At 46.5% G+C, this 15,976-nt stretch overlaps 1 protein-coding gene across 1 annotated transcript in view; it reads right to left on the bottom strand.

Moving 5' to 3' along the window:
* LOC105567535 (interleukin-1 receptor accessory protein-like 1) overlaps nucleotides 1-15,976 on the bottom strand; it is a 94,836-nt gene that overhangs the window by 40,371 nt on the left and 38,489 nt on the right. The window contains exon 4 of the mRNA XM_012022468.1: nucleotides 3,523-3,736. Within this exon, the coding sequence (XP_011877858.1) occupies nucleotides 3,523-3,736 (214 nt within the window). The remainder of the gene's footprint in view (nucleotides 1-3,522; nucleotides 3,737-15,976) is intronic.

Below are 15,976 nucleotides of genomic sequence, written 5' to 3'. Positions count from 1 at the left end.
AAAAGACAAAGGTCTACAGTAGAAACAAGCTTTAACTTATTTCTTTCGGAATTGAACCTTATGCCATTAAAAAAAAGCCGACTCGTATCGTTCTCGGAAGAGGTCGGGATAACGGAGTTTTGCACCGCGCTCTCCACACCTCTAGCGCTTATTTTTAGAAGACACCCGTGCGACGCCTGAAGGGTTATTGTTAAGATAAATCTCACTCTGTCCCCTTTTCCCGGAGCGCCGGGACTACCCTCGGTCCTCTTCCGGCTTAACTCAATTTCCCCAGTGCCGGTGCGGACCACCGGCTCGCCGCTGATGTAAAGTCTAGTTTACACGAACAACGGCGTTCGGGCGGCGCGCGAGGGCGAGATGTACAGGCGGCGAATCCGACCACTAATTAAGAGCCGCGCCGCGGCTCGTTCGCGCTCGGGGAATTTGGGATAGTCTCTTTCTCCCCCCCCCCCTCTCTCTCTCTCTCTCTCTCGCTCGCCTTGCGAGACAAATGCGCTCGTTTCGCGAGCACATATTCTTCGGGGAGTCCATTACGTTACCAGACACACGCCGCCGCGGGATGTTACAACGACAGATTCTTATTGTCTCGCGGACTCCAAAAACGAGCGCGCGCGTGTCCCGCCGGAGTCACGCAGGCGCTAATTATTTTCGCATTGTCAAATGTTTCGAAATATAATATCGCCACTGATCTCGCCTCGTTTGTTTGTCAATTAACCCTTTCAAACATACATTTTTCTATTGAAACATTTTTTCTGAAACTCTAGACGTGGGTTTTTGAGGTCGCTGATTGCGAATCCGTTAGATTTTCATGATTCAAAATGGCGGAATCAAGATGACGGAATTCAAAACTTAAAAGAATAACATCATTCAACTGTAATTTAACTATGCTAAGAAATATTATTTAGATTTTATTAAGACCCATGGAATCTAAAATTCAGTTGAAAATTCTATAGAATATAAAAAATAGCGCGCGCGAAATGGCGGATGCAAAATTGAGATTTGATCATTTCTTAGAATTTACTCATTCTTGGCACTACCCAGAGCTAACGACGCGGACGTGACGAGTCCCTAAATACCGTAATCAAACGAAAATGCTGAAAAACTTGAAAACTTAAAAAAAATTCACGTACTTTGCATCCGCCATTTTGAAAATCTGACATCAGATTCGTGATGAGCGAGCCCGAAAATCCCTTTGTACAAAGTTTTCAAGAAATAATCTTAAAAATCTCAATAAACTTTATAAGGGCGAATCCTTAATCCGTTTGTGCGACGCCAGCGCTACAAGTGGCAAAATCTTTTATTCAATATTTTGCAATACTGTCGGCCCATATTTGGTGACGTAATCAAGCCTAGTTCGGTCTCTTTATACCGATTCCATGGTTACCACCATGCTTCAAAGGATGAACGTAGTGGCGCGCGAACTGTGCCGCGAAATTCTTAAGAGATTCTGGTACTTAATGTGGTATTGAACTTAATATCTACACTTGATATGCAGTGTTTTACTGATGTATAAAAACATAATGAAAAATTATCAAATCTTACATACAATACGTGTGAGTACATTAAAGCAGCTAATTTCAATAATTATTCACCCATTTTACACAGAGTAGATATAAAAATTAATGAACCGCGTGAAATTCCTAAAAGAGCTCGCGAGCATAAAAACTTTGCGTGCTAATTAATGAACTGATACCATTATTATAGATCGTTATCCGTTTATTTGTTTATTGCTTAAAGCAAGTCGAGAAGTTTTGTTAAAAACAAATTTGTTCTGAAAACTTGCGTAATGTTAAACAATCTACTACCAACGCTTATTAAATCAGTAGTTCATTATTTGACGCATCGAGGTTAATAAGCGACGTTTATCTTAACAATACAGCTCTCGAAGTCCTCCGTTCATTTAATTTCGCCCCTAAAATTCCTCCCGCTACCTTTTGACATTAAACGAAAATACCCAGATCAGTTTTCGCGCTCGCGGATGTGTGCGCGATCTCGTTAAAACAACGAAGTCAACGCGGAATAGAATTAAAGTCAAAATCTCCGAATTGACGTGGTTTTCCGGCGAACGATCTCGGCCCGGGCGAATCTCGCGACGGATCAGGAACACCGAGGGGTGGGATCGAGCGAGGAGATATGCCGGAAACCGAGGACGACGCCTCGGAGTCTGCGGCCCGGAGGATCCAATTATCCGGCGGAATAAAATTGCGCTCGACACGGCGAATCGTCCGCTCTCGCACGCGTCGCGCCCGCGTATCCCGGACGAGCGCACGGGGGTAGTAATTTCGCTGTAATGCCGGTACCATGGGGGGGCGCGACGCGGCGCGGCGCGGCGCGGCGCGGTGCGGAGCGGGGCGGGCCTCATCGGCGACGTGTGTTGTCGAGTCGGTGGTTTCGCCGTGTTTACCGTGGCGATGCGCCGTGACGGCCGCACCGCCGGGAAAATTGAGTTACGGGGGAATAGAGAGTAGCTCCCGCGTGCGAGACGGCGACAGACACGACGCAGCGTCCGACGCAGCGGGGGTGAGGAGCCGGAAGAATGGAGAACGTTACAGCCAGAGCCGCGGGGTGTTCACGTTCGCGCGCGCTTCGCCTCGCACAGGGCGCGTTCAGTACACCCTCTGACACCCTTGTACACCCTGTCCCGAGATCGAGGCGTCGACACGTTTCCGATCTCCAAATCCGCTCCCGAGTGGAAATCTCTAAAGTCCCGCGGTTTATCCCCGCGTCACAGCTGGCTCTTTAAAAACGGATTCTTTTCTTATTTTATAAATCTTCTCGATTTTCGTTCTTCTCATTTTTCCCCAGAATTGTTTCAACGTCTCGATCCTTCTCTCGAGACGTTGACACATGCCCGAATTTCTAATTCTAAGTCTGTTTCTCGAAATCATAAGAAGAGATTTACATATGCCAAACGTAAAGGAGGAAATAAACAACTTTTGTAAAATATATATCAACGGACTAGACGATCCTAATCAACTAGCAAGTAGGTTACTTCAAGAAAGTTATGACAAAAGTAGACTAAAGGGATTCAAACTGGATAACCAAAAGAGATTCAAGTAAATTAAATCGACGCAGAGACTTAGAGACCCAGGAATTATAACCAAGCTTATGTAAACTAAAAACTGAAAGGTGTTTTCTAATGGGGAAACACCAGCACACTTACAGTATAATGAAAAATTTACTTATTATCAAAATTTGTGACAGATTGTAAATAGCTCTGAGAGAGAGTTAATAAAAAAAAGTCTATTTCTGATTTCAAAGTCCCTGAAGTCTTGCAATTTTATCTCTGCGTCACGAAACTAGCTCTTCAAACAGACCGTCTACTCGGACCAAGTTCTGGCATCGTGGACACAGGCCTATATTATAAATATTTCTTTCAATTTCAGTCTTTAAATTAACTAATAAGAGGACGGCATTAGAACGGCAATATTGTGCCTTTTTCAACTTCCGAGTGTTTGCAATTTCTTCAAATATATCCCCCGAGTGGAAATATGTATGTTTCGCGTATAATTCTCTACTTACCGCGACACTCTCTGCTGCGCTATCCTACCGTGGTTGGGCAGTGTCACGTTGCTGTCGCACCTCGACCAGGTGACGGAGTTCTTGGCGTCGGGCAGGTCGACCTTGCCCAGGTAAGCCTCGCAGAAGATCCTCGCCGAACCCCCCAGCGGCACCAACTGCGAGCTGGGCTTGTAAGTGGGCAAAGGTTTCCCCGTGTAGACCCCGGATTCCTCATCTGAAATTCAGATCGTGTCTACGGTGAATTTAAATAAACATTTGCACGTGTGTGCGACAAATCGACGCGTACGACCCAGTAAACGCAAATTAACGATTACGTCAATATTATAATGTCCCACTCAGCAACGTAACTGTTATGTATAACATGGATTATGTTACATTTATGTCGAGTGGGAAATTACAATATTGATGTTACGCAACTGATAGCTGGTATTTACTGGGAAATCGATCGTCACGGAAATTTTAATCGGCCGCCCTATCTTCGGCGGCATTTAATGGCGCCCGGATGATCAACGACGCTCCTCAACGCGGCGGATATAATGAGCCGTACGAAAAATAAAAATCACTTTAATATCACCTCGCATTACCGCGGGCCCCCGCGCGTTGCCATGAATTACGAGTGGCCTGCATTACCGTGATATACTCCCAGGCCATTTATTTCGTCACGTTTCACCCCCCTCTTTTCCCCGCGTTCATATTTAATGCGAAAACACTTTTCGGCAGTGTCTTTGCGTCTCGCCCCGAGAAGGTCGTAAGAGCCATCTATCTGTCATACGAATCCCTCGCCGGGTTCATTACAAAGAGATTCGATTTTTCGAAGCAGTTATTTTAAGGACATAATTCCTCTCACGTTCTATTTCTGAATATTCAATATTAAATGACAAATACTGAATGATGAAAGATGAAGCAAAGCGGGCTTTTAAAGCGGATAATTCAATTTAGATCGGGCCGCATGGGCGGACTCATTCCCCCTCGCGTTTGCCCAAATTCTTTAACGAGATGACAATTAAATATTTCCCTGTAAAGTTTAATTAGCAGGCGGCTGTCTGTAGCCGGTAAGTTTCCCGCGAGGCCGGAGTGTCGCGATTTTTTATTAGTTTTCATCAGGCGGTGATAGACATTCGATTAATTAATTTAATTCGCCTCCGGGCGGCCTTTGGAACGCGCTGTAGAGCACGGCATCGAAGTGCACGGGAGTGTGTAGACATCGAGGGCATCGAATGAAAGAAGCCGGCGGATAGTGGATGGTGGATGGCGGAAGGTCACAGGTCGTTGGGTCGGAACGGCGAGAGAGGAAATGGAGACAGTGCGTGCTCGGGACGCCCGGATGGGTAATTCAATCAGCATTGATGCGCGAAAAACGCAAAATTAAACAACCGTCTATTAATCGAAAATGCGCGCGCGCGTGCGAAAAGGGCGCGTGTTGCACTTATCGATTACCGTTGATTAAAATTGATGAATGCGAAGTTGAATTGTCAACACTTCCGGCGCCATTTGAATTATTGCTATTTTGTTGAACGTTTTGTGTTTATTAACCGGTTCGGCATGATATCATAGAGTGCCTCAAATATGGAGGTATTATATTACGGAATATTCTGAAATTCACGGTGAAATATCAACGTAAAGTCAATATGTGTGCTCGTAAATTCGCGTTTCGCGCTATTCAGAGACCCAAACGAGAGAAGTTCGCCTGCGCGCGGATCAACTTGGTAGGGTGTGCTTTTTTTTTTTAATTACGTTTACCTATTTGCGCGGGATAAATGAGTTGTTCCCCGCGCCGCAGAATCTTGATTTCAGAAGCCGCTGTTCTCCCCGCGTACACAACGATATGCAAAGATACATCCGCTCCCCGACTTGACGCTCCGCGGTTCTTTCACTTCCGACGCCGTCAGCGTTTTACGGTGCAGCAAGCAAAACCGATACGGCACCGTCTGAAGTTTATTTTCCAAATGTGACAGATGGATGAATATCGTTTTGGTAACGAATGAAAACGCCGCCGAGTATCCATTCTCTCCGCGATCGAGACGTCGCAAATTTAAGACTATCCTATCTTGGCCCGTCTAGTGGCATACAGGGTGTCCGTGAGTGTTTGGGACTTACTTTTTGTGAAGATAAAGCGGGCCAAACTGAGTCAAAAAGTCCTGTATCATTTTGCAATTTTCGCCGTGGTTAACGAGTTATTGATTATAGAAAATCCCTGTCTTAGCCCGGTCTATCGTCCGGTGTAAGCGCGCGGCGAGATGTGGCCGGCCCGCGACCGACATTGCTAGGCACGCGGGGAGTTATTTATCATATGTAGCTGTTGCCGATTTTGATAAACAACTCCCGCGCGCCTAGCAACGTCCAGCGCGGGCCGGCCGCGTCTTGTCGCGCGCTTGCACTGGCAGGAAAGCTGGGCTAAGACAGCGATTTTGTATAATTAATAACGCGTTACCTATTGCGAAAATTGCACAATGGTGGAGGACTTTTCGACCCGGTTTGGTCCGCTTTATCTATCCAAAAAAAATAAGTCCCCAACATTCACTGACACCCTGTACAGAAGTCGGTGGTTTCAACCTAGTTTTCGAAAAAGCGCCCACACCCCAAGTATTCGGCCGCGCCGTTAGTATGCGTCTCCGCGCGCGCCTCGCCGCATCCGGCGACGCGGGCATGCGGCATCCGGCCGGCCGGATATTCGGGTACAAACAAACTGCTAACTAACCCCCGGGACTGTCGGAATTATGATACATAGGCCGCGCGTCCATTGCCCGCCGCCATCGCTCTTAAACGCGAGCGTCCGCCGGCGCTCAGGCTCAGGTTAGTTCAGGTTAGGTTAGGGTTGCGGTTGATTTAGAGTTAGGTTCGGGTTAACATCTGGCGATATCGGTATATCCAGTCTTCCGATTCGCGAACATTTCGCAATATTCGCGTTACAATGATTTCAAATTCTTCTGATAACTAGGTTAAAAGATAAAATTAATTAGTACGATCTTTCGACTCTCTTCAACTAAAGATACAGAAATACTAGAAAATATTCTTTCAAAGTTTGCGTAAAAGCCCTCTTCCTCTCCCCGAGGTCGAAGTTTATATATAAAATAAGATGCAGATAACTTTGGAGAGAGGCTCCATGGTTGCGTCGTCTAACTTAACCTAAGCGTGAACGCAAAGTGAACGAGTTAACGTTTTCCTCAAAGAGTGGAAGACAAGTTCCATTAGTCGGGAAGTAAAGGGTGCTTGAATATGCTCGCCTAGGCTCGCAATTAATATCGTATAATCGAATCACGACGAGGACCTGAGCGCCGCTAAATTCGGCGAATTGCCATGAGCGCCTTCAAAGCGGCCGCCATTTTCCCGAGCTGATCCTCGCGGCGAGGCTGCTGTAACGATTTAATTACACCCCGCGGTAGGGCAGGGTAATTTCGTGAGGGACTAGGCTAGGTTACACTCAGTTAAGTTTCAGTAAACGCAGACGGAGATCGCGGGCTATGCCGGCGACGGCGATCTCCAACATGGCGGGCGACTCGCTCGCTCGTCATGGCGACCGGGCAAGACTATTAATCTAGTAAAGCTCTTGCAGCTTTACGCCCGCGTCGATATTTATCGGAAACTGGCCAATTTGTGCTCGCCTAACGGCCTCGTCGTCGTTCGCGTAAGCCTCTATGGCTCCATTAGGTCATCCAGATAAAATATTGACGGAACCTAACCTAACCTGATCGATACGCTGGCGTCTTAGGAACACGATAAATTAGCGAACGTTAAATGGCACGATTGATTAATCGTGGAGTTACTCAAAATGACGCATTCAGGAGACATTAAATTAACAATGTATGTAGATAATAACAGCTTCTTTGTGACACTTTTAATAAAATCTTAAAGGATTCTGATGAAGTTTAAAAGATAAGACATTTTAACAAGCCAAATTACCTTTTAATCTATGTATCTTTCAAAAATTAAGCCCTGTTAAATAGTCATCCAACGACATGATCCTCGAACAATTGAGAATCAGTCTGTTGTTAATAAATATTTGATTGATTTGGTGAAGCAATGAGCTACGGGAAGCTCTAATAAAACCTGTTACAGAAGCTGTTACATACCTATCTCGGAGAAATAATCGCAGGATTTCGGTTGAATAAAATACGTAATGCTCCTTTAATACTCGGCATTAACTACAACGTTATTCAGCACAACCGAGATGTGTTTAAAGTTGTAGAAATACTGCTGCTTAAAGGTTAAAAGCAAACGATTTGATCGATAAACTAGAGGAAAGTCCTCTATTATGAAATAGGATTCTAAAATGAGATAGTAGATTTTCAACGTCCAAAATCAATCGCAAATCTTTTTTCACAACGATTACACGATCTAACAATTAATTTTCCACTAAACTTATTTCGCTCCAAGGACAAGAAAGGATAATCATGATGGAATCAACAGATGAGGCCTATTAATTTAATAGAAATCCCCGCTCTCATATTAGGAGTCTACCTCGTAATAGGGGACTCTCCTGTATATCTAAAACCGATAACATGGCAAATTACTTTCAGTGTGTCTCACATTGGACAAAATACCAAATGTAGACAAAAATGAGGAAAACTGTCTAGAGATTCGGTAAAATGTGGAGAAAATTAATTCCGGAAATGCGAAATTTGTAATCCATTGCCAAGGTAATTGTTAATTCATTCTACGTGTTAAACTTGCTCGAGTGATCTTTTTAAAGCGATACAATTCAAAGGCGATTATCATTCATCATTCTCTTTCTGCGGCTTCGGCCGCTCCCCAAACTCCCCTACGAGCGCGATCGCATTTTGAGTTATGACGTTTCCACCCCGGACGCTATATCTGTCGCTGCTACGTGAGCGCGTCTTAAACGTGAACGAGCCCGGCGGACCAGAGCGAGTGCACGAGCGCGAAATTAACGCAAGGCGAATCGCGTTCTGCACGGAGAAACGACGTAACGATCCACGTAACTACGGGCCGATAATCGAATGCAGACGGCTTGATTAAATCACTTCTCTCCGCGTCCCTACGTCCCAGCACGAAGCGAACCCACACCCCATCCCTCGTCCCCACGCGTCTTTCTTCCTCCTATTAGCTATTTCAGCCTCTCCGTTTCTTCTCCGCGTACGCTTACGTGCAACGTGCGTAAGGTATCGCGTGTATGCGGCGCGCGTCTCGTAGGAGCGGATTGTACCCCTTCATCTTCGGGTATCGAAGTGATGCACGAGCCGAGATTATCGAAATCGAAAATCGAGGCTCTCTCCCTCTCTCTCTCGGGGGGGGGGGGGGGATTAATAACGCGACGGGAAAAAAGAGACGGTGGAAAATAATTCAGCAGCCGTAATGCAGTTTTTGCTGGGTGGCGCGAAATAAAATGCCGAGAGAAATAAAACCGCGAATATCAAATTATTTAAAAAAAAAAGGAAGAACACGGCCGAATTGGAAACGCGGCGAAGAGTGTCCCGGAAAACTAGGTCCCCGCCGTTCGGCGAACCAAAATAAATCGCATCTACGGTTATAAATAGGCATTACGTTATGTCAGTGGCGAATTACTTCCGACGTGCGCTTGTGTCTCTACGTTTGGAAAACAATGTACAAAAATTTGGGGAGAAAAATCCCCCCCTCCCCAAAACCTGGCGCGTTATTAAAACCACGGGATCCAGAACTTGAGGGAAGGAAAAATTATGATATCTCAAATTCGCAATTCGTGGCATTCCGGCAGTTGTTTAGCGAGGGATTTCCCCAATTCATCTCGTTTGCAGCAACATAATTATAAATATATGAAGCCGCGGAAATATTCACCGGCCACAAAGGATGCCGGCGCGAGCGCGCGCGCGCGGTTAACTAACTTTATCTCGCGCGCAATTCTGAATGCACATGTAATTTTAACCAGACGCGGCCAAACGCCGCTTCGAGTGGCGCTTATAGCGCGGGGGAGTCACGTTACGAGTTCTGGCCCAGTTTCGCGGTCTGGTTGCAGCTCCGGGGATTGCGCCGAAAGCGCGTCACCGCGGAAAGCGGCGGGTCAAAAAGCGGCGCTCGCCCCGGACGTGTTCTATCTATCCCCGGATGTGTCTATTGCATACAATGTCCGGCTGGAATCTCGCGGTTGTGGACGGGACAGGCTCGTAATTTAGCGTGAAATACGTTTTCCAGCTGCCCGCTGCCACCAGCTAGCGCGGCGCGTGCACCGGCTGCGCGACTCGACCGGAGGGTACTCGGACTCGCGGCGATATGCGTAGCACGTTTCATAATCTGCGGTGAGATAATGCGGAGAGCCATCAAAGACGGACGCTCTCTCGCTCGGCGATGCCGGGGGAGAGAGAGGGGGGGAGGGAGGGGGGAGCAGGAGGATGAGGAGGAGATCGCGGCATCCGAGGGAAGCTGGGCGGAAAATGCAGACGACCGTGCACCGGCGTGACCCACTTCCGCTTTGATAAAGATTGAACTTCATTTAATTTAAATTTATGATATGAAAAGCAGGATACGTGCGGGAGCTCCGCGATCCTTGACAGCGGGGAGATTTCGGAGCGGCGCGCGCGGGATCGGATGTACATTTGGAAAATCAGATAAAATCTCCCGCGTACGTCATATTAAATTTATTGAAATCTTGCGCTGACGTCCAATTAATTTAATGCACTGTAAAACGGTTGTTCCGCGTCATTAGGAGGAGGAGCGTAACCGCGCTCACGTCTCCACAAGACGGGGGGGCTTGAAGAGGATGCTCGAAGAATTGATGAAAACAGGACGTGCCGGAGTTAAATTAAATTCACGGGGAGAAACTCTCAAGCCGAGTTTTCCCCGCCGAAGAGAGTAAAAGTTAAGTTCGGATAAATAAGTAAAGAGGCAAAAAAAAGGGAGGATTATTTGGATATTTTGCGAGAGGGAGTTCCCGAGCATTGATTCATTTGCCGATTCGTTAAAAATTCGCAGTCTGCGGAGCCGCGGCGCGCCTTCGCAAGTGCCTCCCGTCAGCTGATCGCGCGCGCCAATCAATCGCAAAGTTCCGTCGGTCCTTGCCTGATCTATCGATCTCGCCCCTCCCCCCCTCCCGCGATTTATTCTCAGCGCTTAATATCGCGGGCGATGCGAATCGATGCGGATAGCGCGCTCCGTCCGCTCGGCCGGCGCAATTTATTGATCAGAGCAACATCGCGCCCGCCTGGCAACGTAAACGGACAGGAGCCTTTTTACGTCATGATGCATGTGGGAGAGTGTCACGTGCCGGCGAATTCGCCGATACTTTGTTGCAAAGCGCGCGGGGGCCCTCCTTCGAGAGTCGGGAGCGAGCAGAGTGCAACCGCGAAAAAAAAGAAGAGGAGGAGGAGGAGGAGGAGGAGGAGAGGAAAAAAAAGGAGAAGAAATCGCCGGCACGAAACGTCAGCCGTCATTGCTATATACCTTCGCGCAACCGTGCAATTTCTACGTTAAAATGCTGGAAAATACGATACGTATTTTCCTCGATGAACGTCGACTCGACTTTTCCTCAGCGGGAATTTAACAGGTGCCTCAGTCTCTTTACTCCAAGGAGATGTAATTTTATTTTCCTAGACTACCTTGGATTTTATCCTTTTTCAGGGCGGGGGGGAGGACTCGAATAAAGTATATTAAATCAGTTTATTAGGGTAGAGGAAACTATAGAAATAAAATGGGAGAAGTGTCGGTTTTTTTTCCTAATAATCGTTAATCGACCAGAAGACGTCGTTAAAGTGTAATTGTTTTTTTCCCCGCTTTCGTCAAAATACAATTCGACAGATCTCTTTCGCGAGGTCGTGTCTCGATTTTATGCAATTTCCGGTTTTTCTGCTCGACCGCTTGTTCTGGTTCGGAATGAGCGTTTAAACAGAAAAACCGGAAATTGCGTAAAACACAACCTTGCGAAAGAGATGAGTCAGAATTGTAACAGAAGAGGCGCTTTCCCGTTGATAATTTCATCTTGTGACAATGATTTTTTTCCACTGTAAAAATCGTATATAAAAATACGCTTGTTAGACATTGATATTCCACCGCTGTGATTTGTAAAGGTAAAAATTCGTTTGGTTGAAATTCTCTATTAGAAAATTGTCGAAATGCAATTTCGTCGCGGCGAAAAATTGCGCGAACAAAACGTCCACTCGTAATCCATCGGAATTCGCAAAAGATCACGCCGATGCCTAATTCCCACGTCGAACGGGCCGGCGTCTTGAGCAACACCGATAGAGTCTTAATGCCATTCGAGAAGTTGTTAACCCACTCGAGTCGTGGCAGACACGGAATTTCGATCGCGCCCTTTCCCATCCCTCCCGCAGCTCCGCAAGTACCGACCGGCACACCGGCAGACAATGCAAACCGAAGTGACTCTAAAGCCGTCGGGCTAGGAAAGTCTCTTCGCGCAGTTGATCCGAAAGTTTCCCCCAGGCCGCCGCGCCGCAAACTATCGACGGGGAAAAACAGACGGTCGAACAAGCGAAGTTTCCGCCAATAAAACTGTCGGCGCACGGGAAATCCGGGCGAGCTTCCGTCGTATCGGTTGTGTTTCTCACGGCGCGAGCAGCAGGGTGGGTGGGTTAGGGGTGCTTTGTAGGAAGGATGGTCTGAACAATGGGTTTAACCCGTGTGCAAGTTACTGAAAAGTATACCTATCTTTCTCTCGTTACGCGCCACCATATTATACACATAAAAATTATTTCCCCATTACTTTTTTCCGCATTCGCGCGTGCTTTTGCCCTCCCTGCCCTCAAAAATCGATGCTATTGAAGACTTACACACTCTACACCGAGGTTCCTCGGCGAAAAAGAGAACTGCAATAATATTTTTTTCATCCGGCTGACGACTCTTTCTGTTACATTTACAACCCCAAAATCACATTCATATATTTAAAAGTGATATCATTTTTGTTTCGATAAATGTGTAATGCAATGCTGTCTGTAGCGCGAAATTCCGGGAACTGTCAGTCGAGATTATTTTTTGAAACGAAAGGAGAATTCTTCGGCACTGTATATTTATAAAAAATAACTTTTTTTAAAGGGTAAAAAAGACGTTTAAGCGTCAGTCAATCAAAACTTATATAATTTAATTATTTATATATATTTTGTTAGAAAAAAAAACATTTGTATCTTCTCTACAACAGTGACGATATCAACAAATTGCGCAAAAAAATGGATATTTATACAATCTGCATACTTTATTATTTTTTATAATATTATATTACATCCAAACGATCGAGTATGAAATTTTAGTGCAAGGGAGAAATAAAGGAGATAATAATATTAATACGACAAATATTTAATACTCATTCGAATAAAAATATAATGCAAAGAAATAAATACGAATAAATATTGTATTAAAAGGTGGCCTTTTCTAATCGTTGGATACTTATCGGCCCTGATTGACGGCATTATTGTTTCTTCGGCGCTGTACATTTATATCGAAATAATATGATTAAATTCTTAGAAAAAAAAAGAGTCCGTTGAAGTATACCGTAATGTGGCATTTTCTTGCTCACTGACCTTTGCACTTTTAAGTATTGTATAATGCCCGAGAAGGAAACCACATTAATGCTGTTTCGCGTGCAAGAAAGAACAACAAAAGCTATTTACATAAGAAGCTGTAAGGAGGAAATTTCAACCAGGGCGTTCTCTCTACGGTTGCGAGGATGTGGAGAGGTACACAGGATACGCCGGGAACCGATTCCCCAGGGAGCTTACGGCTTGTGGACACAAGATACCGCGAGTCGTGCATGTTATTCATAAGTTTCTATCCGAGAAATTGCACGTCCTAGAGCCACGGATTCCACGGCGAGGCGAAGATAATCTTTTTCAGCAACAATCGAATAATGCACCGTCCTTTGACGCAATTTACGGACACTCGGGGCGAAAATGTTGTCTCGAATTACAATTTTGCGGGATACCGCCAGCGACACTGCCCTCCGGCGGAGACGGGGATTTTGGCGCATTCTAAACGCGACGCGCAAAAGCAAAGCTCAATATCCACGGGCAAAAAAATTCAGTGCAGAAGAACAAATAGGTTTCACAGTTGAAACGCTATCCGATCCTCTCGCGCTGGAATTTCTCCCGTGAAAATTTTCCGCGGCGCGCGCGCGCGCATCGTGAAATTTTTACACGCGAAGCAGACCCCCGGAAATTTTAATGGCAATCGCGAGACTAATATACAGGGACGAACTTTACGCCCGCATTTGCATGCAATCAGGTAGAATATCTTTGTTTAGGCAAATTTGGCCCTCCGCGAAATTGCCGCAATGAGATTCGTCCTCGGAAGGGCGATCGGGAAAGCCGAGTCGAGTTTTCAGTCTGATCACGTCCTCGTGTACCGGGGATCAAGGAGCGATGGCGCGGGGAAGGCGGGCGGGCGGGGCGCCCGCGGTTTCTCGAGGATTACAGCTCGACCTGGACACACGACACCTGAGCGCGCGGACCGGAGGCGGCCAGGAGCATTGTGCGAGGTGCGGCACGGTGCAGGGTGACAGCCAATATAAAGGGAGAACGTATTCCTTGAAAATTCGCGTCTGACTTTCGTGGAGGCGGCGGGGATTTTCCCCCTCGTTGAAATCCATTTCGGCGTGCCATTTATAATTTGACACATTCTCGATTTACGGTCGGACGTCGGAAAAAAGGGAATGGAAAAATCGAATTAAACGCGCGCTATTGTCAGCCTTTTATCATTTTCTTATCATTTAGTCATTTTATTCTCTCACTCCGCTTTCGCGACGAATCGCCTCGCGGCGAACCGTCGGGTCGTTTCAAGCGGCGCTCGTGAAAGCTTAACGTAACTTGCTTTCGAATTTAATCAAATTGCACTATCGATTTGAAATATTTTCGCGAGTTCCACTTTTATGTCCTCGCAAGGCAGCTTTCGCGAAACAGAATAGCGCGTCACTGATTGCAGGATGAATTTGTCATTTTGACTCTCCAGTCGTCCAGCGAGGTCTTTGAAAAAAAAATGACTTGCAACATAAGGTCTTTTGTTAGATTCCGCAAAGCTGAAAATCCAAGGGGTAAACCGCTGACCAAAATCATGTACACCAGTGCCTACTAATGCCCAGTGGGCATTGCTTCATCTTACAATCTTATTTTATTTTGTCTTGCTTTATCTTATTTATCTTTTTAGATTCTTTACAGTGCCCTAGCAAGGCCAAAAACACCCACCAATGCCCCAAAAAATGCCTAGTAATGCCTAGGACCCTCTAATCGGAGTCTGGCCATAAGGGAGCACGCTGGGATTGGTCCGCCATTTTTCGTCAATTCGCGCCAGTTTTAAGAATGGCGGATCCTAACCTCACCGGTGATATGGCCAGACCCTGTAATCAGAGACTGGCCATAAGAGTTCGTCAAATTCCTTCGTAACGATCGTAGAAGAGTGAGATAGCCTGTGTTTCTCTCTTACTCGCAGGAATTTGACGAGCCCTTATGGCCAGTCTCTGATTACAGGGTCTCTAGACCAGAGCATAGACATAATATATCTAGACCGAGCATAGAAATTCACATGCGAACGAGAAAGAACGAAATAGCACAAAACAGAGTTTGTCCTTTTCTACATGAACCTCTACCTTCACTGCTCAAATAAAGGCAAACTCTCGGTCTGGATATATTATGTCTATGAACCAGATTCTGATTAAAGGGTCTCTAATAATGCCCGAAATCTGTACACTACAATGCCCTCGGCGGTTTACCCCTCGCGAAAATCTAATTAAACAAGGAACATACTTGAGTCCTCCACGTAAAGGTGTAAACTGATTTTTTATATCTGGGATTCTCCCAAGACATCGACACCCGATACGGAAAATAGCGCGACGACCGTAGGGCCAAGTTTTGAGGGGGGCAGGAGGGGGATCGGTGTGAGTTGCGGAAAATTCGCAATTCCCGGAGTCGAGTGCGAAGCCACGGGGCGAAGTGGAGCCTCACGAATTATGAAGCTCATTTATGGCGACTCGGGGTCGCACTATCGTGGCCGTCTCGCCGCGTCTCCTGGCAGCGGGGGAGTTTTATTAGGTGTATCGAGGCGCCACGAGGGTCCTCGGTGGAGCGAGGTTAACGGCCAATGGCCTCACGGGGACGTTAATCAATTAACCGCAGCGGCGCGATGTAACAAGGAAAGACGGGCACCTCCTCCCCCTCTCTCGCCCCCTACGTGTAGTCCGCCGGTATCTCGACGTAGTATCCTTTGGTAACCCCGGTAACCCAACGCATCCCTCGGCCGGAACCTCGGGTCGGAATTTCCAGCGCGTTTTCTCGACGATGCAAAATGCATCGGCGTCCGACCGAGCGTCATTCGTGCCGTATTGTTGCCGGGATTAAATGAGATTTCGCGATAGCGTAATGACATTACGATCGCAATTGCGCAGTGACAGTTGTAATAACAATGAGAGAGAGCGAGAGCGAGAGAGAGAGAGAGAGAGAGAGAGAGAGAGAGAGAGAGAGAGAGAGAGAGAGAGAGAGAGAGAGAGAGAGAGAGAGAGAGAGAGAGAGAGAGAGAGAGAGAGAGAGAG

This window comes from Vollenhovia emeryi, unplaced genomic scaffold (assembly GCF_000949405.1).
Source record: "Vollenhovia emeryi isolate VEMERY1.0 unplaced genomic scaffold, V.emery_V1.0 DF939137.1, whole genome shotgun sequence".
In the NCBI taxonomy this organism is placed as follows: Eukaryota; Metazoa; Arthropoda; class Insecta; order Hymenoptera; family Formicidae; genus Vollenhovia; species Vollenhovia emeryi.
This window is presented reverse-complemented; position numbering and strand designations above follow the sequence as displayed.